The 27,315-nt window shown below is 36.8% G+C and overlaps 1 protein-coding gene across 1 annotated transcript; it reads left to right on the forward strand.

The window, feature by feature from the left end:
* The first annotated feature begins 1,422 nt into the window (after positions 1-1,422).
* Positions 1,423-22,013, forward strand: LOC149302746 (chemokine-like protein TAFA-2). The gene is made up of 4 exons (XM_089481961.1): positions 1,423-1,531; positions 12,429-12,581; positions 13,805-13,929; positions 22,002-22,013. The coding sequence occupies exons 1-4, from the start codon at positions 1,426-1,428 to the stop codon at positions 22,011-22,013; spliced, it is 396 nt and encodes a 131-aa protein (XP_089338087.1). The 5' UTR covers positions 1,423-1,425.
* The last annotated feature ends 5,302 nt before the right edge of the window (positions 22,014-27,315 follow it).

The following is a 27,315-nucleotide window of genomic DNA, read 5'->3' on the forward strand; positions in this document are numbered from 1 at the left end:
GAATCTTATGTGAGATTCTTTATAGGTCAAATAAAAGGTACCACCTTTAACTACATAAAGAAAATAGCTATAACCATTTTCCTGGTAGGATATGTTGCAGTCCGTCCGGTTATATTTGCAGCACAGCAAGTAGTAGGGGTTTGTTTAATGAAAAACAAATACTAAACATGAATGCACAAGAGCAGAGCATTGTGAATGGACCATACAATGGGTGCTGTAGAATGAGTGCTTTATCTGCAGACCCGTAGTGGCTGGAATCCAAAGAAAGCTGCAGAATGAACATAATGATAATAAGAACACATTAAGTGAGCACTTTCATGGCATTAAAGATAGATATATAAGATGGCACAGACAAGATTTTTTAGAGAGCAGGGCTATAATTGATCTAATATCAAAGCTTGACTCCTTGGCCAAAGAGAGCACAAGCATTCCTCTACAACAAGGTAGGCTTATTGTGTTACTTTCTACAGAGTTAACACAACCCTTACGAAAAAATTACGTTTTTTTGGACATGAAAAAACTGCAATACTGCACTTTTACTGCAGTATTACTGCACATTTACTGCAGTTTTACTGCATTTGTACTTCACTGTACTGCAGTTTTACTGCAGTTATTTTTGTACGGAAGTACAAATGCAATAAAGCTACAGTACATTGAAGTACAACTGCAGGTTTGCAATATAAAAAAAAAAAGTGCGGTAAATGTGCAGTAATACTGCAGTACAGTGAAGTACAAATGCAGTAAAACTGCAGTAAATGTGCAGTAATACTGCAGTAAAAGTGCAGTATTGCAGTTTTTTCATGTCCAAAAAACTGCAGTATTATTTCAGAAAAACTGCAGTAATTTTTCGTAAGGGAAAGGCTATATCAGAATAGGTCTGACAGGTAAATTGTTGATTTTATATCAAACAATGGTTTGGCTTAAAATAATCCGTTGGTGCTGCTTTGCAGGACATAATAAATGAGCACTCATGTGTTCACTAATTTTTGCACAGGAACAGTATTGACTTGGGTTGAAAACAATGAAACTTCTGTCATTCTGGGCAAAGTGTAAACATAAATTAGATCACAACCAATCTTCAATGCATGATTGGTTCCTGATATTAAGTGACTTTTTAATATAATGCCTTAAAGCATGCTCTTCTATAGTGTATGTATAGTTTGTGTGTGTTTGATCATATGTATCTCAAATATGGCTATTTTCTGTAATAATGCAGACTAAATGGGCACAGATGCATAAGTCCTGATTATACCATAAAGAAAAAGAGAAGGGACACAGAAGAACATAGCATATGTGAGTATGGACATCAAACAATTTTTTATATATAAAAATGCAATTATTTATATAAATGTATTGTTATTATTGGCTTAAAGGGAGAACAGCCATATGGTGAAATAATGTAAACATTTCATGTGTCTTTCCAGAATGAATAAAAGATATTTGCAGAAGGCAACAAAAGGAACATTTCTTATAATAATATTTATTGTTACTCTCTGGGGGAAGTTGGCAGTTGGAGCAATTCATCATAAAGGTAAGAGAAACAGTTTAGCATTCAGCTAACTTTTACAGTATTCCAGTTATTAAAATATATTTGTGACACCATGGACCTCATGCACCAAGAGCAGTAGCAATATATCTACATTTCATTAAATGTTATGGTGTTTCAAACACTCACTATGTGCTGACATATCTAAACTAACTCTCTTTCAAATTGAAATATTTCAATCGGAAAAAGGTTCCTCCTGCTTCAATCCTGTAGGTTGTGTCTTGACTGCCGTGACCCAGTAGCGCTCACTGCAGGAGTTCTTGGACCTAAAACACCTGGCAAAGTGTTAAGCCCCAAGATAGGCGGACAGGGACTTTGATGATCCCAACAGTGAGGAGGCTCAGGTATAGGCAAGTATAAATAGGCACTGAGTATGGTAGTATAGCATAGGTACCACAGGATACAATATTAAATATGCAGAACAGGAAATAGTCAATGGCACGTATGGTACATAAATGGGTAGTCAGATGGAGCCAAGTATGGAACACAGAGCAGGTCAGCAAAGTACAAAATCACAAGGCAGAGGAGTAGTCAGATAAGCCAGGAATCAAAAACTAAACTTCAGAAACTGATACAGATACAATGTAGCAGTTCCAAATATTTAAATCTGGCCCCTAGCCTGCCCCATCCCTAGACTTACAGACGCACCCCCTGCTGCACGTCATAGGCCTCTCAGGTTTTCGTCAAGACTGCATAGAAGATGGCAGTCTGGTAAGTTTACACTGCATAGATACCTAGCTCTGGCTTACCATCAGGCTGCCGGTAGCGTCACCAGCGTGACAGGCTGGGGCATTTATCCACCTACAAACTCTGAACAAACAAACATAGGTATTTCATCTAGAGCTCCCACTGGCTGTTAGGGAAGTGGCCCAAAACATTTAAATCAGAGAAGCTCAGTGAGCATTTGCCCCTTAACAGCCTTCCCCTGAAATTATACAGCTAATATGTAAATAAAAAGTGTCCAGTGATTATTATGAAAATATACCCTGTGCATCTCATGTGATAAGTTGTGCCTATTTAAAAGTTAAGGAACTATTTCCTGTTCATTATATGGGTTTCCTTTATGTGCAATATTGACTGCAGGAGTTTTCATGACTGTTAAAACATTTACAGTATTAAATGTAACATTGCTATTTAATCAGTGCTTTTTTAGTCACTACCAGAACTTTATGCTTTAATTTCTGTACAAGAGGAGCAGTAAAATATGAAATCTTTCTCAAGTAACCAAGTTGAAGACCTAGCGGCTGTAGATTCCATGGTTCATTAGTTTCCTTGTGTTTACTAAGTCACATCGCTAAGGAACTATTGTCTATTTACTTGATGAATCGTGACTGAAGCCAGATTTTTATGAATTTTGAGAATGGCACTCAACTAACCAACACTCACAATGGACAATGTGTCGTTCAGCATGCATACAAACTCATGAGGGCTTATCATTGAAGCATTTTCTTAAAACTGACCGTAATGATCAGTACTGAGCATTTCTTTTTTCTCTTAAGTCATGAAAGAGTATACTTTCACCTTTGCCTACATTTTGTTATCTGTATTTTTAATTCTTAGTCTTTTTGCCTGCAGCCTTGGTTCTTATTCTTGGTTGTAATTTGATTCCTAACATGGAGTTCCACTATTTTGATATTCCAGTGCCTAAATGCTCTTATATGTTTGTTACTGAGTTCGGTCAGAGCTGATACACAGAAGCACAAACCAGGTGTTTGAACTGACTGCTGGGATTGTAGCTTAAGTTGTCCATGGTTCCACCTGGGGGAACAAGTCTACTCAAGTGGCCCGTTGCGCCACCGAATCAGCCCACCATCCATGCCCACCTTTTCCTGATTTTCTAACGCATATTGATGTTATGTGATAGGACTGGGAGGACATCAGTACACTTAAAAAAAATCATCATACACGGGACGCCTGAAGCCACAATTTACTGCCACTAATCCTTTTTAATAAAATGAGCAGATTGAAATAGAGTAAATAAGACAAAACAGGAGGGCATTTTATCTCTAGATAACTAAAAATTAAATTTGTTAAATTTATTCCAACAGAAAGTAAAGTGGTAGGAAACAGACAACCAAACACACCCCAGGCTAGGTTCTGTAACCCTGACACACCAAACACACACACCAGGACAGGCTCTGCAACACCGACACACCAAAAATACACACCACGACAGGCTCTGCCACACCGATACCCAGACACACACCAGGACAGGCTCTGCCACACCAACACCCAAACACACACCAGGACAAGCTCTGCAACACCGACACCCAAACACACACCAGGACAGTCTCTGCAACACTGACAGCCAAACACACACACCAGGACAGGCTCTGCCACACTGACACCCGCATCAGTACGAGTTAATCTACACAAAGCATAAAATATGCTTTCCACACTGTTTTTTTGTGTGTGTTTCCCCCCTTGTGTATTGATGCCCCAGCCAGGCCCACCTTTGGTTTTAATGTATTCCCCCGACACCCTTGTGTTGAGGAGGGTGGTGCTGGAGCAGTACATGGGAATGCCGCCCCCTCTGCTGATCCTGCCGATTCTTCCGAAAAAAATTGCACAAGCACAAGTTTAATGACAATTGAGACTTCACAGAAATAATGTACAAAAAAGCAGTTCTGAAGAAAAGAGCAAGCAGCAGGATAATTTCATTAGTTGCTAAATTGAGTCTATGTTTGTTACCATTTTGCACCAGAATTTCTCTCTGTACATTACCAAACATTTGACAATCATCAAATGCCTTATTTACTTACTTTTTAATTTGAGAAAAGGAGTAGCAAAGAGGTAGCCTTCCAGTTGTGGGATTTCAACTTTTGGAAAGTTCTGCCAGAGAAGTGAAACCTTTTAAGAAGTAAACTAAGCATCATTGGATTTATATTTTCAAATCACTCATTGACACAGAATGTTAGGCTCAGTCATACCTATTTTTATTTTTTGATTTTGTTATACATTTATAGAAATACCATTCATTGGTTTTGCAAGTGTTTCTCTCGAAATGTATGGTCACTTTGTTGCAAATCTGTGTGACATAAATCCCTGTTTCCAGATGGGTTCTTAATTCGTTAATACGACTGCTAGAGATTTGCACCACTTCTATGAAAGATTGATGCTAATAGGTAATTAATCATCATAATAATTTTGACAGCAACATTATTCAGTTTTCTGTTTTGTTATTGTACACATTCACAACAGCGCATGCACAACCTATGTTTTAATCATATCACATGATATTACAGATGATGCATGCATGATCTTCCAGGCATTGATTAAACCGAGACTCACATTGGTGGCCTTTCATAGAAATTAAATCTAAATCTATCTATCTATCTATCTATCTATCTATCTATCGTTTTAGCATGTATTTGTTCCTTTGCATCCCATGTCTATAAAAAATTGTACAAATCGTATGTTATTAGTCTAATGCTGAAGAATATTAAGGCAAAAAAACACTCTCTGATCCCTCTAAGCAGGGATCAGTATATCGAAAATGGTAAGCAATAGGGAATTCTGTTCTATTGTTAGCTGATCTTATCCGTGTTGAGAACCAATTGTCTGATCCCTGCTTACATTCTTATGTGACATAAACAAATAAATAAAAAACTATAAAAAATAACTAAAAAGACAAGATGAGCTGTTAGTATTGCTGGTGACCATTGGTGCTAGATCCCACATCTGTTGCACCGAATGTACAAAGAAAAGGGAATAAATGAGAGAGAAAATGTAGCCTATATTCCATTTGTTTTGTATTCTATTCTAATACCATTGTTATGTGTGTCAGTCCTGCTATGTGTTGTGTACTATCACCTCCATGTACTTTGTAATCTACATGTATGAACAACCACATATGATATAAATGTACTAATGTTGTTGAGACTTGCCAGAAAAAAAGGGTTTTGCTTTTATTATTCGGTTTGACATATGCGCTGTTGTTCAATTAAATCATGGGCACTGGCAACCATGAAAAACAACTTAAAGTATAACGCCAGCCATCATGCACTTGAATGTATATCATCAGTGAGTGTCACAATTACGTTTTTGCCCAGTGCAAATCAGGGGGATAATAGAAACATAGAATTTGACAGTGGATGGAAACTATTTGGCCAATCTAGTCTGTACATGCCTAGGGGTAGGCCAACTGATTTCATGGGCACCCTCAAATAGGGAAAGGGAGCATGCATGTATATACGTATGTGTATATAGTGTGAATGTGTTGGTGATAGAGTGAGTGTGTGTTAGTGTATGGTGTTAGAGTGAGTAAAATAAACCCAGCCAGGGGAACTAAGGACACACGCTGTACAGGGGAAGATATTTCTCTGCCCCCTTCCAGATGCACAGAATATGAGGATGGAAGCCACAGCATTCAATTAAGTTGGAAAGCAGGTTGTGGCAGAATGACCTGTCATACAGGGGCCCAAGGTACTCAGAGATGGCTCCAGCCTGGCTGCCAAACAAGCAGGAACTCCATTGTGTAAACTAATCCCATTAACAGAATGGCTACCAGGGGGAGATTAAAGGGGATTAAAGGTTGGGTTGTCTACATGTACCTGTTTATCAATGTTGATTTATATTAATAAAGTTCTGTGGCTATATCAGCCTATGCTTTACAACAATAAACTGTTCATTCCTGCTGTACTCAATTCAAGGTAGTTGTGTGTCTACTTATTGGCAGGGCCGGCCCGACAATGGAGCCGAGTGGGGCAACCGCTCCAGGCGGCACTTTTGAAGGGGCGGCACTTTGCCGCCCCAAGCCCCCTTTTTTTTTTTTTTTTTTTTAAAGCGAAAGAGAGAGAAAGGGGCGCCGAGTGGTTTTCGCTTACCAAGCTGTCAGTACCCGCTCGGCGCCCCTCTCTCTCTCCTCTGCGGCGAGTCTTCCTGTTCGGCCTCGGTGCCGGCTTGTAATGCTGAGTGCCGGAAGATTTCCAAATAGCTTGGGTTTCTTATGCTTATTAGCGGATGTGCTTGGCTTTAGGTTTGCCTAGTCTGTAAAATATGCACCTCTAGAGAGACAGACCAAGCGGCCTCTGTAAAGCATTGAATACTTATGCACAGGAAAGCTGTTTTTACAGAGGAGAAAGCTGTGCTGATAAACAGAGTAAAAAGAAGATTATCATAAACGATTTAACATTAATAAAAATGAATATAAATCTAACTAGTAAAAATGGCATCTTGAGTGTATTTTGTAGCGCGGCAAGTTCAGTTCTGCAAGTACTGTGTATGTTGTGCCAGTGGGATTTCTGTGACATAGCAAGTATGAGCATGACAGGCAGACATGCTGTACACCTCCCCCATGTCAGTCTCTTCACTGGCTACCTATGCACTTCAAGATTAATTTAAAGTGATTTGCCTACTTACATATCTTCACTCATTCCTAAATGCACTCTAACTGCTCATGCAATGGTCTCTGTCTGTCCTCCCCTTTGGTTTCTAGTTCTCATGCACACTTACAAGACTTCTCCAGGGGTACCCTTATCCTCTGGAATGCCCTCCCCTGACCGATCTGTCTTTCCCTTGCCTTTGGTCCTTCAAAAAATCCCTCAAAACAGGCTTTTTTTGAGGGACGCCTATGAACTTATACCTTAATACTCTTCCTCCTATATTTCTTTAGTTCACCCTTCCTAGCCCCTATCCTGCAATACTTGTTATTGTTCTCAGTAAACAGTTTAAAAAAAATACGAGACCTTGAAATAACAATGATCAGACCTTGATTTAATCAGGGATAGGTGCAATTTTATGATTGTCATGCTCTAGGGATGAATACAATAAATTAGACTTTGTCTTTGGGAATCTAGACTTTCTATATATGAGGACTATGTGTGGAAGAATTGTTTGGTTCTAGATTCCTTAGTGAAATAGGAGTCAATCCAGTCCTTTTGAAACAGATAGAAAAAAATCTATCATGTATCCATTGATTTCCTTTCCTGGTCACACACTGATAATGTGTGTGTTTCTTAAAGTAGTTTTGTTGTAATGGAAGACCAAAGACAGAGATACAAATATGCATCCTCGGTGTGGCATTTTGGACATATGCTGTTCTCTTTGAATCCCCCCAAAATATTTAAAAAAGAGAAAATTATGAAGTGACTCCAACATAACGCATGCTTCAGCATTTTTTTTGTATGCTTTGATTGTGGTGTTCAGGAGGTGGATATTAATTGATTTTGAAAGCATAGAAAAATATATGAAACAGGGCCACCAAACTGACAAGATTATTGGTCTGGTTTGAAATCTGTCTATCGTAGAATTTTTAAATCTGGAGGATTAAAGCCCACAGCACGTTTGTTTTTTTTTGTAATTTTACGATGATTATTGGCTTTCTTCACTTCCATATGATGTTTGCAAAGTGTGTGTTAATAAATGTATTACTTTTACCCTTAAGTAAAAGTGGCAGAATCTGCAGAGGGTAGCTTAAGTAAATGTAAAATTAAGATTTTACCAGGTTTTGGTCTCCTCAAGGAGTATATCATCTGCAAAAAAATGTAATTTCTCTGTGACTTATTTTGATGCCTTTGCAATTATGGATGGAGTGTAATATGCTAAGGATGGGGTCCAGTTACAGGTTGAAGATGAGAAGGCAAAGAGGACACCCCTGCCGTAACCCCCTTTCCAGCGGTATGGGCCAGGATGTGGGAGACTGGGTTAGTGTATACATTTTATGGTGTGGATAAGTTGTGGCCATGCCGAAAGCCTTCTTGGCTCCACTGCTGTCACAGGACTTTTGGTGACCAAAGTAGATAATATTTATTGTAATCTATCTGCTATTGTTTTTGTGAGAATTTTAATGTCCTGATTCATTAAAGGGAAGAAACTACATGAGTACAATCTGGTGGTCTCTATTTGGTTTGTGTATCACTAAAGTGTTCACCTCCATCATATAGGAATTTAGGGTATCCTGAGCCAGTATTGAGTTAAATAAGGATTGTTAGAGTAGAGGTAATATGTGGTTCTGGAATTCATAATATTTTACTGAAATGCTTTCTAGGCCCGGTGTCAATGATACTTTTTAAGCTTTACAGGTGTTTGCAGTTTTGAAGTTTTGGACTTGGTGGATTTGGTAGCTCACCATGGTAGGATGATATTCACCGATAATAAACTTGGAGCTGCTTGGCCTTGTACTGGGAGATGGAAGTGAGTTTGTGGTTACAGTTCAGCCAATTTTGGTACCCTGGAATCAGCCAGTTTACAAACAAGCTGGGTTTAGTATACATGAAACAGATCAATCATTTCATTGAGAAGCACACTCACTCTCAAAAATCATTGAGTTAATGATACACTCACACAACTTCCAGACCGTTGAGTAATAACTCAACTTGCAGAATATTGTCTTCAAGAAAAGGTTGCAAGTTGCTATCAGCAAATAAGTTGATAAAGATACAAGATATCATGATGGTAAAATGCTTGTCTCATGGTCTCCATGAGCTATCTTGAGTACAAAGATGAGCTCCTATCACTTTGCATCAAGGTGTTGTAGACCTCAAAAGCTTTAATCAACACAATTATTGTGCATGATTTCAATAATAAATGTTATTCTCCTTGTAAAAAGTAATATTGTCCAGATGTGTTTAAGAAAAACACTAATTACACAGTGTAATAACATCAAAAACATCAAAAACTCCTTGTGCTGTACTAACATCCAGAAACAGTGGGGGAACAAAGCACTTAACACAGCAGTTACTTTCATCTGAAGTAATCAGAAATGCAAAATTTCAATTTGGCAAATTAAGGAATATAGGTTTAAGTCATTGCTGCGGTGAAAGAAAATCGGCATCAAAATGTCTCGGAGTGTGGGGAATGGAATGGAAAACAATGACATGGCAATTGTAGCCATACTATCCTTACTTAAAACTACACTAGCACTCCTGTCTTTGGTTAGGTTTTTTGCACTTTGACATTTCTGTATCTGATTTGTCTAATGGGTAAAAGATCAGATGACAGAACTCTTGAGTTTCTGACAGATCAAGTACACAGTTTTCTGTAATTAGTTATCCCTGGTGCACACATGAGCATTCTCAGAATTCCATTTTTGTTTGAATTCTAAGTGCATTATTGTCAGGAGATCAATCAACCTAGAAAATGTTACACTTGAATTTGGAAAATAAAGATTATGGAATAGTGTTTAAACTATTAGAAACAGAAAAATGATGGCAGATAAGAAATACTTGGCCCATTTGTGAGCCTTGAGGATTCATTTTTCCTCTGTCCCATATCGGCGGCCCCCTGGTTGCCTCCCCGTTATGGGAAGTTGTTCGAAGGTGCGCACCCTACTATCTCTGCCACAATGAAGGTTCTGCGCAGGGTGGCCAATAAACAGGTTTTAACTTCTATTCCAGGCCCGCTTTTTCCGTTGTCACATAACCCGGATCTCACTTCCCACATCCCCGCTGCCCTTCTCCGGTCATTGGCGGCTGAGCATTCGGAGATCCTCCGAGTTTGCCGGGTTCTTCAGGGTGCTGTCTTTCGGCCCCTGGATGATTTGGTGACTCCTCTGCAGGGGGCTCACCCCTTTCGGCTGGTTTTTCTATATCATCGTCTTAAGCATTATTTAGCCACTATGTTACCAGATTCGCATCTTGGTAGACCTCTCACTAACTTTGAGCAATTATGTGTTGCTACGTCGGAACCTGCCCACCTTCTCTCTTGGCTCTATGCCCTGCTGATTGATGCCCAAGGTCCAACCAAGCCGTTTTATCTAAGTCTTTGGGAAAGGGATCTAGCATCGGCTTTTACGGACCCCGAATGGGATAAGATGATATGCCTCGCACATAAAGGTTCTGTTTCCGCCAGGGTACAGGAATGCTCATTTAAATTGCTCTCCCGTTGGTACAAGGTACCAGTGGAGCTACACAATTACCTCCCACAAATTTCGCCGTTGTGCTGGAGGTGCGGGCGGGGTGAGGGCTCTTACCTCCACCTGTGGTGGGACTGTAATGATATCCATGCGTTCTGGCAGACGGTAATTGGGGTGATCAAGGAGACGGTTGAACCGGATTTGGTGGCCTCGCCTGAGGCGCTTTTGCTACATCATTCGCACTCCTCTCTGGGCTCGTACAAAAGGTCGTTGTTGATCCACCTACTCCAGGCGGCGAAAATCATTATCCCAAGGTATTGGAAGAAAGTGGGCCCCCCTCCTATCAGGGCTTGGGTGTCTAGAGTTAACTTTATTGCACAAATGGAAGATTTGGTGGCGTCTTCTAAGGGGCAAGAATATAAAAATGGCCTCAAATGGCTTCCTTGGTCCATGTTTGTGGCTTCTCCTAGATTTTTAGATATTTTCCCCCGCGGGGCCGTTGACGAGCCAGGCTCGGGATAGGTCTTCGCAGTCTCACTGGGAGGTTTCACTCATCACTCATCGGACTTCACTTACTCATACACACACTGATTTAGCAACACTGACATCCTGGAGTTGTTTGTTCGAGTTATGTATTTTATTTGGTTTTTTTTATTTCTATTTTGTTTCATTGTGCTCATGCCTGTAATCTTATACATGCTCTTCTGTTCCTGTCATACGGTACTGACTCGCATGTGTACAATTTGTTCTGTTTTTTTTTTCATTTCTCCTTGTTACGCGATGTACACATCTTGTCTTTTGAGTCCTCTGGACCCTGGTGTGCTTCTTCATCATTATTATATGTACACTCTGTAAATTGTCTTTCTGCATACCTTTAATAAACGGAGATTTGAACTAAGAAATATTTGGCCCATTTAATATGCCCATTTTTCCTGGTGTAGAGGTTCAGACCTTCATCTCCCCTCTTTCTTTCCTCTTCCAGCTATTAGAGTTAGAGAAATGGCATAGCTGTGATCTATCAAACTATACAGTATGTCCTCAAATGCTCAAAAGGAAATTGCATTTAACATGAATTATATTGCCTACAGTGTTAATTTTACTTGAACAGAAAACCCAATGAAGACCAGCGGAAATATATATATGTAATATTTTCCAGTTAGAACATAAAAATGTAATGGTCTTTGAAAAATAAATTAAATATAATAAATTATGTAAGAAACAGGACTTTTATATAATTTCATAGTAGTGTCTTGAATTTCTGCAGGTAATCCTTACTGTTATTTTTTTTAGTAGCAACATTTGTGTTTCACTTACCCATTCAAGTTTTTTCTTAGTGGTATGTTTTTTTTTAACAAAGTTCTACATGAATGAGATCTGCTTTAACAGAGAAATTGTTTATGTTGTAGAGAGTTTGTTCTGTATTCTGATTCTTGAAGTCACGTGCACCCCATTTTCTTTGAAATGCTTGGGTAAGAAGGGTTGTATTAATTATTCTTCTAACCTAAGGTTTTATTGCCTAGTAATGAAAATAATAATACAAATAATAAACATTCAGTAGTAAAGCCATGACAATATATGTACTAAATGCTGTAATGGAAATACAACAATACAAACTTTACACTGTATTCTTCTTCAGCTGAAGCTGTTATAAATATTTTCCTGTTATTTTTATTGCATAGCATTTAAGACCATTGTACATATGTAATGTTCAGTTTATTGGGTTTGAAAAACATGAATATGAAATATGATCATATTTGGGTAACCTTTATATAATGAAGCAGCATACAAGGATCAATGTATCGCCGTAACTTATAAAAAGTGATTCTCGTGCAGTATATGAAATATGGTCTTTATCACAATAGCAATAGTGGCAAGGTCCAATTAGCAAGACCAATCACATATCACTATAAGTAATGCATGTATTTTATGTACAGTATCCCTATACATAAATGTATAATGTGTTCACATAGTAAAGCTATAATGAAATATGCACATTTAAATATACAGATGTCTAGAGCCTTAATAAATAAATGATTTCTAATATTAATACTATACACATGTTGTATTTTGTTGTTACTGCTTTCTCAGCACAGCATGTTAGAACTGGAACCTGTGAAGTGGTGGCTCTCCACAGATGTTGCAATAAGAACAAGATAGAAGAAAGGTCTCAGACAGTCAAGTGCTCATGTTTTCCAGGACAGGTGGCTGGGACTACAAGAGCTATTCCCTCTTGCGTTGATGGTATGTTGAATAATTTCTTTGATGCAAACTACTTGGGTGTCCTACATCCTACATCTATAAATTCCACCACCTTTTAAATACACATATGATGTTACTTATTAGTTTAAGTGTTAGAAAATGCATTACACACAATAAGAGAAAAATAGAAGTGTCTACATATTTTAAACATGTAAATAATTATTCTAGTTCTTAGAATTTGAATTTATAATAATTTACGATTTTTATAGAGCTTTTTTCCCCTGTGAGACTCAAAGCACTTAACAAACATATAAACAGACATATACGGTAAATAAAGCTTGACAGCCGGCCGCGGTCATTCATTAGAAGCGCGGCCGTGGCTCGCTGTCACTATGGGGAGTGGGAGTGAGTAAGCCAGTTGGGGGGGCTTGTGGGGGTGGACCCAGGGGGCGGCAAAATTATGTTTTGCCTAGGGTGGCATAAATCCTTGCACCAGCCCTGATTGTAAGATAAAACATTATTGAAATAGGAAACTTAAAAATGATTAAAGGATCAGCAAATGAACATCTCATATATGCATTCTGGGTAATTTGGCTCATAAATTTTAGCTATAGAGATGGCCAACTGGTGTACAACTTACCTAAGTAAGCAAGCAAAGTCAAAAGTAACGCCATAAGATGGATACAGCAACTGTGCATAATTGCCTTGCATATCATCTTCTTGTTGAGGAGATGAATGCAATACTGACAAGGTTCTCCTCTATGCCAGCAGATTTACCAAAACGGTGAGTCAGTGTTAACCTTTACAATATTAATATGATGTTAAAGTATCCCTAAGAAACAAAAATTAAAATAAAACAGCAAGCAAGGTAACCCAAAATTAATTTGTAACAATACAGATTAAATATCATATTACATACAAGACAACACACAGCAATTAAGTATTTTCTAAACACATAGTAATAATGGTCTGATGTAGTTGTAAACATCTCTGTAATATGAGTACAACCCATGTGGGGCATTAAAAACATTAACATAACACTTTTTTATAATACATGCATGTTTAAAAAATACATGTTGTAGAATATATGTTCAGCAATGTATTTGTATCCGCTGATCTTAATCAGTGAACAATTGGCTTCATAAACTACAGTGATAAGTGGTGACTGTAACTAGATTACTGTGCACATCTTTTAAATAGCTCTACTTAGACTAATGTTCTTGACAATAATAATTATGGTGGTAATAATCTATAATTATGTTTAGCATCAATAGTGGAGCAGAAATGGTGGTGTCAGATGCAGCCATGTCTTGAAGGAGAAGAATGTAAAGTATTGCCAGATCAAAAAGGATGGAGTTGTGCCTCGGGAAACAAAGTGAAAACAACAAAAGTGAGTAAATAACATAACAAAATAACATTGTCAAGCATGTGAAACACTAATATGATTTTCTAGGTTTAGAATGAAATACTAATTAACTGCATTGTCTTGTAGGCAAAATTCTTATATTGATGGATATATTAGTAAATATACACTGCATCATAAATATTCTTTGCATATACAATAATATAGTTTCCACCTCAAATAGGATTACTAATAAAGCAAAAATGCTACTAGCATCATTAGTAAACCAGCTAATGTGAAAAGTTAGCTTCCTATCTTGTGGAAACTACCGATGTACTGATCTATATGAACTAGACTTGTGTATTCGGATTTGTACAGACTTGTCTTTTAACAAAAATTGCCTATTTAGTGCGTTTGTGAAATTCTAAGATAACAAGGAGTGTCCCCAATGAAACAATGAAAACAAATGGCAGAACCTCTAACTGTCACATATTTTCTGGGACGGTTGCCAGTAATTACAAGATGCTACTTTTTCTGGGATGGGCAGGCTTAAAGAAGCTATGATTAGCATTTTTGGCAGTATTCCCAGAAAATGTAGTTTAGGTTCAAAAGTTGTTCAATAAATCTAACAGGTGCTGCTTATCCAGTATTAGCAACTTACACAGGAAACAATTAAGGACAGGGTGCAAGAGGTTACATACAGATCTCAGCAGGTTTTTAAATGAACAAAACAGTATTTCATAACATAACCATGGATTATAAAGTAAGAAGGCAGTAAAGTGATGAGTTGTGAGGCATCCATTTCTGCAGATTGCTAAGTACTTTCGAAAGACTAACTAGTCAATGCAGATCTTATTGCAGGTTGTTTGATTGTTCTGTAACTTCATCCTTAAGTGTAAAAAGCAAGTGTTATGTCTGTTTGTCACCCCAGACAAATGTTTGGGATGCAGTCTTTATTACTATATTCCGTATTTGCTCGATTATAAGACGAGTAATCGGGGTCCTCTTCTAATCAGAATTCAAATGAGGTCTGACTATTAGAGTAAGATCCAGATCCCCCGCATCGCTGCAGGGGACCTGGATCCTCCTGTATGGTAACCTCAGCTGCTGCCGGTGTCTATCACCGAGCGCCGGCGAAAGTGCCGGCAGCAGCCGAGGTTGCATACGCGCGTACCTTCGTACTCCCGGGATAGCCCGCCCACTGCGGGGCAGCAGAGCCGGTTGGGGAGATTGCTCCAGAAGCAGGACCGGGACCCGGCAGCACTGTGCCGTCCCAGAGCAGATCCAGTAGACCTCTTTAATTTTCTGGAGGAGGCGGGGCCTAGCGGGGTCACACAGCGTCATGCCGTAATCCCGTGGGAGCTGCAGCAAGAGCCTGCTGAGGCATCGTGGTAAGTGAAGTGCTTGAGTGGGTATATTAGTGTCTGGGTATCTAAGTGTCAGAGTGGGTAGGTAAGTGTCTCAGTGGATAGGTAAGTGTCTGGGTGGGTATATTAGTGTCTGGGTATGTAAGTGTCCCCCTATATGCCACTCTGTCCCATTATATGCCTTTTAACCCCCTATATGCCAGAGTGGCATATAGGGGTTAAAAGGCATAACATGGGGCAGAGTGGCATATAGGAGGGTATAAGGCATGCCTGGGGGTAGATGTGCATAACTGGGGGCAGGTTGGTAAATAAACGAAAATTAAAAACCAAAAAATAGTTTACATGAATTAAGATTTACTAGTAAAACTTTTTTCCTATAGGGTCGTCTTATAATCAGGCTTTTTCTTTTTTTCCTAAATTAATATTCAGATTTTGGGGGGTCGTCTTATAATCAGGGTCGTCTTATAATCGAGCAAATACGGTATTTTAACAAATATGTTGCAGTGAGAAAAAAAAAGGTTTGTTGACAAAATCATGCCCATTCTTGGCAGAATATTTTTACTTAGATATGTATTTAACTTGAAATGTATTTTGTAATCAGAGCTCTCCTGGTTTGACCATGCCTGTCCACTATTTCTCCTGAGAGGTGTATAGTGGTGCCCACAGCCCCACCTAGTTCACCTCCAAACCAATTTAATGCTTGGGCTAGCCCTGCCCTTATCTAAGATCCACCCATTACATGATGGGCCACAGCCCTTTTTCTGCTAGATCTGCCCACATATGTGACAAGCCCCACCCCCTCCCTGGGGATGAGTTCCAGGTAGCTTGCCCTGAGTTGTTCCTGGGTATAATTATTAGTATTGACACAAAACATGGATTTTCTTTTTTCACAATTTTACTTGGAGGACATATAATTAACAGATAAACACTGTTTTGTTAACAAAACTACTGTGCTTGCAAAAGAAAAAAATCAGATGCCCAAATGTTATATTGCAGTTATTTGTAGCTACATCATAGAAATGTCACAATTGAATACTAAAATAATTTTAAAAGTTTTCTTTGCTGAACATTTCAAGATAAAGTCTTTGAATACAGTATGTATATATTACGTGTACACATTAGTACAATCTACGCTATGTGGATAAAATTATTGGGACCCACCTCTTTATTATTGAATTCAGGTTTCAATCAGACTGATTTCCATAGGTGTATAAAATCAAGCACCTAGCCGTGCAGTCTGCATTTACAAAAATGTTTGGAAAAAATGGGTTGTTCTGAAGAGCTTAATGAATTCAAGTGTGGCACTGCAATAGAATGCCATCTTTGCAATAAGTCAATTCGTGAAATTTCATCCCTGGTAGATATTCCATGATCAGTAAGTGGTATTATTGGAAAGTGGAAGCATTTAGAAACAGCAGCAACTCAGCCACGAAGCGGAAGACGAACGTAAAGTCACAGAGCGGAATCACAGAGTGCATGGTACATGGTGCATACAAGTCGTCAATGCTCTGCTGATTCCATAGTTGAAAAATTCCAAACTTCCACTGACATTAATATTAGAACAAAAACTGTGCTGTGGGAGCTTCATGAAATGGGTTTCCATGGCCAGCTGCATGCAAGCCAGCTGCATGCAAGCCTCATATCACCAAGCATGACCAATCACACTTCTCTGGCAGTCTGATGGTCTAGTCTGGGTTTGGCGGATGCCAGGAAAACGTTACCTGCCTGACTTCATTGTGCCATCTGTAAAATTTGGTAGAGGAGGGATAATGGTTTGGGCTGTTTTTCAGGGGTTGGGCCCCTTACTTCCAGTGAAGGGAAATCATAATGCTTCAACACACCAAGACATTTTGGACAATGCTATACTATCCAACTTTGTGGGAACAGTTTGGTGAAGGTCCTTTTCTATTCCAGCATGACTGTGCCCCAGTGCACAAAGCAAAGTCTATAAAGACATGGTTGGATGGGTTTGGTGGGGAACAACTTGACTGCCCCGCACAGAGCCCTGACGGAGAATGAGAGCCAGGCCTTCTTGTCCAATATCAGTGCCCAATGTCACAAATGTTGAATGGGCACACATTCCCACAGAGTGGAAGCTGATATAACTTCAAAGGGGGGACCAACTACATAGTAATATCTATTTATTTAGAATGCTTGTTGGTGTAATGGCCAGGTGTCCCAGTACTTTTGTCCATATAGTGTATATAGACTGTCACTGTTAATTCTATTTTCTGCAATGGTAACTCATTTTATTGTATCACCACCGAAGTGTTTTCTAGGATGTTGAAATGAACTGTTCTTCCTCTATATCCCTCATTAAAGTTGTTTAGCTACTACAATCATATGGTCTCTGAAGAAATAAAAATGGTTCCCTGAGCAGCAGAAATCTAGCATATTTGTATGATGAATCCTTTATAGAAACAGTAAAGGAAACTGTTATATTAATATATAATTCATTGTAAGAATATTTCACCTTGTCTGTCTGACAACTTGCATGAGAAAAGCACTGAAGTGTTTTCACATTGTGGCTGAGACTGAACAAAAGTTTCTTCTCTAGTGCCAATTACAGATGAAAACAAGTGCAGGGTGCTGCAGGCCCTGGATCTGCACCCCATTTAGGAAAGATTCTGACTACTTTAGTTCAGGAATGGGTAGTGAAGTCTTAGAGCAGTTAGTTAAAATTTCCAGTTCCCAGCTGGATGGTGAGCCTCGGCTGTCCCTTCTTTAGAGGTTTGTAAATGAGATGACTCATCATGGAGCTAGAAACCCTTTGTACAGTAGATTGATGAAAAACACATTGAAGTTATGTACAAAGAAAAATTATCTTGCAAAAAGGTAAATGTTTGGTCACTAAACAATTATTTTTTCCTGTCATTGCTTCACTTTTACATCTTTGCACTACATTACAATTCTTTGCGTACTACTCACACTATGGTTGTAAACTAAAAGACCACCCTTATTTATAAAAGACTTAAGAGTTTATAAAGATATGTATTTAAGAAAGACACACCAAGATGAATGGGATGCATATCTTTATTATAGTAAAAATACATTTTCCTTTACACTTGTTAATCCATATTTTTGTTATTTTCTGGCAAGAAATTGAAATCATTCCTTTGAAATCATGAAAAATGACACTGGAGTTTAAAGACACATTTAAAGTTAGTTTTTAATAGTGATGATATCATAACCTTAAACCTTGTTTGCTGCTTTTACAATTATATGTGTAATAGAAAACAAAAAAATCACTGCCTTCAACACTAATTTACCTCCCTCTTTCATTCCCTAGAGATATGATTCAACAGGTAAGATGACTCAGATTAGAGGCAAACCTCTCACTGCAGGGAATTCTTAAATTCCCAACCATACTGACTTCTAAAAACATCAAGATTTCAGCAGCAGACCTGTCACCATATAACGTTACTCTAGGGTACCTTGATTGCACCCTTGTGAACGCTGTTTCTGTGTTACTGACAGAAGCATGTTTTACCGTCTCTTATCAGCCAGTGAGACCTTACTACTACTACTAACCACATTGAAACCCTATAAATATATTCAATCAATTATTTTGCACGATCCCGTGCTGTATCCTGTGATTAATATAGGCATTGGCACATTCTATGCTTATTACATATTTATGCTCTCCTGGCTGTACTTTTATAAAAAGCACATTAGAAATGCATTCATGTTCAGTATTCTAAAAATTAAATCCCCTATTGCTATAGAGCAGCAGGGATATCATTTAAATCAGTTTTGCTCATAAGTGATGAAAATCTATATGTACTGGTGAAATGTTTTTTGGGGGAAATCATTGCTTTTATGCAATATGAGCAATTTACAAATGTATCTAGTGATACCATAATTATGTAAAATGTAAAAATAAGTTAAACCTTTAAATAACAAAACACATGATAGACCACATCCCAATAAAAGAGAATCACACATTCTTTGTTGGAAAAAATCTTGTCCACAGCTTTATTATAACAATAAAATAACATAAGATAAACCATACATATTCCAATGATAAGTCACTGTCCGAACAGCAAACCATAACAATGTCACTGCTTACACATTCCCCCATCATACCAAAAACACATAGACAAGGAACACAGATAAAATGATAAAATAACAATAAACCACCGATAATCCCACACCTACAAGGTGCCAATAACTTTTCCAAAAACTTCAAAGTAGGGGCATACCGCGACACCCCTACACCCCCTAGGTTCTGAGTCACATGCCAGCTCGAAACCTACCACACCAACCGATAACACCAATTATTTAACCGTAGCCAACAAAAACCACCAATTCTACCCCCCCACCTTACCAATCCAGCCCTGTGACAACGCAGAGCATGAACAAAAAATCAAATCCCACAACCATAGGGAGGGAGGGACAAGAACAGGTTTGTAAACCAAATTAATTAGGACAAACCCCAAAATGTCTGCCTCTCTCTCTCTCTCTATATATATATATATAATTAAACGTCGCCTATTCTAACCATAACCAACCACGAACCTCACACAGAAAGCCCTCAAAGTCATTCTTTATTTGTCTTTGTAGTTACATGGAACCTATATTATTGTTGCTATTATTGGGAAATTCTAGGGCTGGTGTTGATTTGAAATAATATGCAAATTCACTTTCTTAAGTCTTGTCAAGACAGAGCAACAACATACTTTGATTCTACTGGGTCTGTGACATAATTGCTCTTCAATTATCTAATGGTTTAATAAGCATCATGTATCTAGAGACTAGATGTTCTTTAGAGACAATAATGGATGTTAGAAAGCAAAGGAGTGGAAGTAATATAAGAATTTTTTTTTTCCCAAATATGTTTGTATATAGATTTTTCTTTACTTGCATTTTAGGCTAAGCATGCTTATAATAATATAATAATAATAATAATGCAATAATGAATGAATCTGTTTCAACTTATTGTATTGGTCTTATCTATATTGAACACGTCATTCAAACATTCACAGTGTGGGTTGGAAAAAATTATGTTGACCTCTACCACATGTTATTGCTGCCAAAAAAGGTTCAAACAGTTATTAAATCCACTGTGGATGTTTAATGGGTGTATTCATTCAATAATGACAAGAACCATTATCATTGTGTGTTATTAGCTTGATGTTGATCACAATTAAATAAAATGATATTACTAAGCACTTAGTTATATTGTTTTATTTAAATTTTGTTGTTTTGGATCAGGTGTCCTGCTTGGGCACCAATAATTTGAGTGCTGTCTAATATAAGATTCACATAACATTTTATGAACAAGTAATGCAGAAAACCAGGTAATTCCAAAGGGTTCAATTACTATTTCTTGCCTGCATAATAATACAACACATAGGCTCACAAGGCAGTGTGGGAAGATTCAACATGTAAATAACATCAATCGTAATTTATAAGTAGCATTTTAATTGTATTGGCATTATGGTAACTAAAGTAAATGCTAAAAATGAAAGACTCAGTACTCAGATGATGAGAGTATGTCAGTTTTTTTCCAACATATGTTTCCTGTTTCATACTCTAACGTATACAAATAAAACATTACAATTATAAATCATGCCTGTTAAAAATGCAGTAAATATGCTACAAATATAACTTTTATGTATTGTACAATATACAGTATTTGCTAGTTATTTAAATATTCATTTGTTCACAATAATTAAGCATTCTTTTACAAAAATGGAAGATGATCCTAATTCTTTAGTGAAAGTTTAACTAACCTCAGTTTATATTACTATACAGTTCACAAAAGATTAAGAGTACAGTATAGGCAAAAAGGACACGTTACATATTGTTTTATAGGGCAGAGGTGATTCTCAGAATCATTTCTTCATTGCTTTAATTCAGTGTTTCAGGTACTGGAATATTTAGAAAAGGCACATAAAGAACTCATTCACTTTAAACTGCTCATTCTGCAGAGCCCTCATCTGAAGCAGAAGATGTATGGAAGTCATTTGGTTTGTGTGTCATTTCTTATTTTTATGCATATTACCATAGACTTTACTGTAAATTAGGATTCTAGCTGCACCAAATAATATTTCATAGTGCTTCAAAATCATGTTAAAGGTGTTGTTCCATCTACATGAAATGCAGCTCTAGAAATAGCACCCCTAACACTTCCTAAAATGCATAGTCATACAGAGAATGCTAACTTGAAATACACTTCAGATTTAGCACACTTATGTCATAATATATAATGATACAGAAATGGGTACTCATATCACTAGTTAATCCAATTTATCATATACAAGTTGATGCAGAAAAACGTAATTGTTCTTAAAAGACAAAATGTTCAAATTGTCTTTTAAGCCACTGTGGGTGTTAATGGTTCCACTATAAAAGAGGCCACCCAAGCAGGATTTGTATTGTAAAAGTAGAACAAAGTAAACCATTTATACATAATTTTAGAAGATTTCAAGCAAATACATAGCATGTTATAAAGAGTAACAAAAAGTATGTTTGATGGATTTGTCCTTCATTAGTGAGACCATGTTGCACAATGCGTAAACCAAATACTGTTGTTTGCCGTTGTTCATTTGTGTATGGAACCTCATGGCAATGCTACAAAAATGGAAAAGTAATAATTCAAAACCTATTTTGGCTTGACTCATACTTTTGCTAGCAGAATCTATTGATCCCTTTAACATCCTACCCACATATTACCATCAGTAAAATTCTGGTAACAGTGGTTAAAATGAAACACTATTATAACCAGTGTCTTTCTATTTTTTTATGCAGGTAACACGATAAGAAAAGGTGAAACCTAAGAAGGTGATGCACAATTATGGAAAATGAAAACAAAGGCAACCCTTGGACACTTTATAGTGCAAGAAGTTCTTTGTAAATAGACAATTGGAGTGGGCTACAATATTTGTAGCACAACTGCCATTAAATCAGTTCCAAAATAAAATACTCTTCTGACTGCATGTCTAGCTCAGTACAAAAGCAAGAAATGAGGTGGTCATCAACTTAATTCCAAAAAATCTAAATGCTTTTTAGCTGAAGACTGCAAATGCAATTCCTCTACAATTCTGGGTAGTTATTTTTCTCGTATTAGTAAAAGGGCTCTGTCTTATTTCACAACCGTTGCAAGTTTTCCAGGCATGGAATTTATATAAAAAAACTGCTGTGGAATTATATTGAATTTACCATGAATAAAGTGGTTAAAGTGGCTATTAACTACTTCCTCAAATGCATAATTTCAGAATTCTTACTTAAAAAACATTGTCATTAAACCAATGCTCAGCACCAACTATCTATGATTAATGCTTTATTTCAACATATCTTTATATGTTTGTTAACACTCACTACTTATTACATAGTTGAGCACAGTATCTGTTTGGTTAAAATGCTTTGCTTTGTGATATATACAAGCACAAAAATTCTGTGTTTGCAGAACAGATTTGTAAGCTTTTGTGGTATGGAAATTCAAAAACTGTGGAAAAATATATACATGTTTTGTTAACATGTCTTACAAAACATGTTTTGCCCCACATTCATGTTTAGGCTTCAACTAAATGTACTTTATTTGTGGCTGCATCAACTGTTAATTCTCATCCTTAATTTAATAGTTAGCATCTGATTTTTTAAAAAATATAATGTGTAGCCTACATAATGCCTTAGCCAATAGGAAAACAGAAATCAATAAGCAGTTTGTAATAATCTTCATTATGGATTGTTTTGAGCAGGACTATATTTCAGTATCCATCAATGACAAATGAATGAGGAAAAGGAGAATATAAATTGTGCTTTGCTAAATCTTAGGTAAAATATTCCAGTAGACCGTTTTTACATTTCCGTGTTGAAACATGATTTTTTCATCACCAACATGATAGATATCTAATTTTTGTGTCATGGAGAAAGAACACTGTGTAGTACCTTTGGAAGTTTCAGAACAAGACTAATTAATTACATGGCTATATTATGTGCAGGATAGATTACATTTTATTAATTGTCATTAAAGCTGTTAAGTAAGGTTAATGTTATAAAGCACATACATTCTTAAATTTTACATTTTGGGGTAGGATTAATTGTTTAGTGACTTCATCCAGTAGTTCTAATATCCTCTCATTGTTAATTTACAAATGTGTATTGAGTTAGAAATCCTGGTGACTTTAGTAACAGATTTTTTTAAACCAAATACATTGGTTGATATAATTTTATCTTTTAATTAAAGTATCTGTTATGCTTTACAATATTGATTGTTCTGCCTATTTTTTAGAAGCAAAGGAAAATATTATTATGAGTAACTACACATATTATATTAAGCATTGCTGCAAAGTTTGTGTATGATTCATTTATAATCTGGCAAAGAAAATCATGACTTTCTGTCCTTGCAGGTGATAGTACAGATTTTGTAACTGTAATAATTGTGATATAAGAGGAAGAATATGTTCTGCTTGCATATAAATTCTGACATTTCGTCCCACACTGTTTTATTACTGCAAATTAACACAATTTTATAGTCACTTTCAATTATTTTTAAATATAAACCTTGTTATATTTGTGTTATAATTAATATAATTCAGAAAGTGTTGGATTTTTTGTGGATTTTGGAGACCAGTGTCTTGAATAAATTCCAATCAAGTGTTTGGTCTTCATTGTTAGTTGGTACACTTTTCTGACGTGAAAATCTTGAATTAACCCACACATTGCAATGATTTTGAAAAAATGGGTACAATATAGTATGTATTTTAGATGCTTGATCTCCGAGCTCTACTTTTAAAGCTCTTTTCTTGTCAGATTTTGAGCTTCTAATGTTCTATGCTAGTATTATAGGTATAGCCTGGAATGGAACAAGATATGAGCTTGAGATAATTATTTTGTTGAAGAAAATAAATACATTATTCTATAAAGTTTAAGACTGATGATAAGCCTCCATAGAGTAAACGCAGAACTTTTCCCCATAAACATAAATTTCCATGTCCCCTGCATATTGTTTCTATAAATATCTTATTCTTTAGTTTTTATTTTTTATTTTAGATCTTTATTTTATACTAAAAAAATGTTTGCTGATCAACATGCTGCTTGAATGTCCCCAGTTTTTCAGAGCTTTACTTCTACAAGTACAATGGAGTCAAAGTTGATACATTTTATTGGGACACTACATCTTAGAGTCCTCTGAGATCACTATAATTAAGAATATCTTGGAATGGTTTAACTCAATTCATGGGTTTATATCCATACTAGGTAACACAAAATATATATGTAATACATGTGTTTTATAACTTGTGTAAATAACATTTTATTGTTGCTAAAAGATATTGAAGATGTGAACATATTTATTTCCTCTAGGCAATATATGGATCTGTCATATAGGGAAAACAATGGAATCTATATAGCATTCCATTTAAATTTGGAATGAGATCAGAAGTTTTTATTTTATTACAATTATAACTTGAATCAGCAAACAACAAAAATATACTTTAAAAACAAAAATATGACTTGTGTAAACAAAACTAAGAAATATGCCAGTTAATAGATTAAAACAATCTAACATTTGGAAACTCCAAATGGAATAGTTTTCACAATTCAAACATTGGTTTTGTGAAAGGGATTTTCAACAACTAGAAATTGTAGATTTTATTGAGTGCAACATGTTTATTATAGACTTGAACTCCAACAGCTAACAAACAATCAAGGTTTCAATCTCGTATAACTGCAGACACTTAAAGTAAAGCAACAGAAGCAATAACAGAACAAGAAAACACCTGCTCCCATGATAGTTTTCATTATCTTGTTTTAAAGCAACCAATACAATTCTCAGTCTGAAATCACCGGTATCATTCACTTAATATTGTCGGAAATTATCAGGGTTTCTGGTATTGAAACACAGTTGGAAAATTTAATCAAGGAATATAATGTTAGGGTTCTACAACCTGATTTTAGAAGAATATACTGAAAATATATCTCAATCCTGGAAATGTTTTATCTTCAGAATTAGAAATCTCAAGCAGCAAACAAGGCATTTTTAAGGAGTATCATATGAGTATTTTATAGTAATGAAGTTAATATGAGTCTTTTCAGGTATTTACTGTAAACATATCCATAAAAGGATTCTACAATGATTTATTTAATAATGAATAATTAAAAAAAGATTACTATAGACACTCACTAATGGTGGCAGACAATTCGTTTTATTTACTGCCAAGGCATAGAGCTATCCTGGATAAAAGCAACAGCTTTAATTAGTAATTTAGAACATTACCTGTGACATACAGGGAGATTAGCACTACCTGGGATACTTATATGTCATTAAATAAGTGAAGAATATGAAATATATGGTTCTAGACTATGTGAACCTCACAATTTATCTTGGGACACTGCCATGAAAATCTCAGACTCAAGGTCAAATCCTGAGTGCTCCCAGGTATGGTTATGGCTATGGTTACCTGCTTTGTTTTATATAGATACTCTAAAGTTCCTGTAGTCTCTCTCACCAAAGAAAAATCCCCTATGCTTAAATTCATTTGAATATTGATATTTTTAATAAAACCACATTGTTAAAAAATAAAGACCAAACTTAAGATAATGAATATGATATGACAATATTTTTGGACTTGGGAGATTGAAATATTAACCAAAATCAAAGTTTGAATCAGCTTTAAATTTGTAATCAAACTTTAGTTTGAGTTGTAGATTTTTAGTCATTCATGTCAGTTAGTAAAGAGACTAACTTCAAGGGCATTTTATTTGAATTTCATTATAATCACTCATTAGACAGAGAACACCTAACTTCTCTTAATCCTTCTTAAGCTTATTTAAAAAGCAATGAGAGGAGATATCTACACTTCTGAACAAATCCCTTAGTGACCAATGCATACGATCATCATATATTTGAAGCTAACCAATGAGGTCACATAGAGTTCAGCTGTTAAAGAAAGTATCTTTATGAACTAAGAACAGATTTAAAGAAGTAATATCAGAATTGCCAGTGGAAATTCTATACTATCAAGCAGGGGCGTAACTAGAAACCTCACAGCACGGTTGTGAAAACTACCCATGGATGCCAAAACTTCACCAAAGTCCCACAGTGTCACCTTTGCCCCCAAACAGCTTATCTATACCATATTTGCCCCCCAAACAGCTTGTCTGTCTTTTTTGCCCCTTGCCCACCCTCCAACACACACTCTGGCACACATATGTAAACACACACAAATTTACACATGCAAGAGAAGTTGTTCGTACAAAGGAAAGCAGCAGGGACCCTGCAGAAGTCTGCGAGTGAGAGATCTGCAGTTCGGGTAAGGGGGTGGGGAGGGTGTATGAGCAAGTATGTGTGATTAAGGGAATGAATGAATATAATGTGTGTGTGGGGGGTGGCACGGCATAGGGAGCCTGTAATCACACTCCTATCATGCCCAGGTTCTAGCATGTACTGGCTGCCTGGTAGGAGTGTAATTGCTATTAGCAATTTTACCACAAGACAAGAGGCTTCATAATTTGCATAATCCTTCTTTACTGTACCACCAACAGCAGCAAAGAAAACTCAAAACAACAAAGAAATATAGCCAATGAATGACCAACATAACATATATAATGTCCCAACTGTCACTTCTCTTCCTCTTCTTTGCTGCTGCCACCAGCAAGGTCAGGTCAAAATTTTCACAGTACATTATTATCCAATTATTATTTTGTTATATTATATATATCTGTATATATATATATATATATATATATATATATATATATATATATATATATATATATTCACAATGTATTACTTTTATTTGTCCATTATTTGACCATTTGTCCGTTCATCTTGGATCTGTTTGCCTCCAGACTGAACGCTCAACTCCCGAACTTCTTCAGCTGGCTTCCAGACCCGGACTGTTCGGCAGTCGACGCCTTTCTTCAGGTTTGGCCCCCGACCGGATCATATGCACTGATCCCAAGAACGCTTCACATGATTCGTTTGCAGCAGGTGTCGGTGATGCTCATCACCCCTTTTTGGCCGGCTCAACCCTGGTTCCCATCCCTTCTGGAGTTGTCTGCAGAGACTCCACTAACACGTCATTCCCTCACCTCCTCCTGGACCCGACCGGGCAGTGTC

The sequence above is a fragment of the Sceloporus occidentalis genome, unplaced genomic scaffold (genome assembly GCF_023333645.1).
Source record: "Sceloporus occidentalis isolate IW3139 unplaced genomic scaffold, rSceOcc1.0.p SCAF_17, whole genome shotgun sequence".
In the NCBI taxonomy this organism is placed as follows: domain Eukaryota; kingdom Metazoa; phylum Chordata; class Lepidosauria; order Squamata; family Phrynosomatidae; genus Sceloporus; species Sceloporus occidentalis.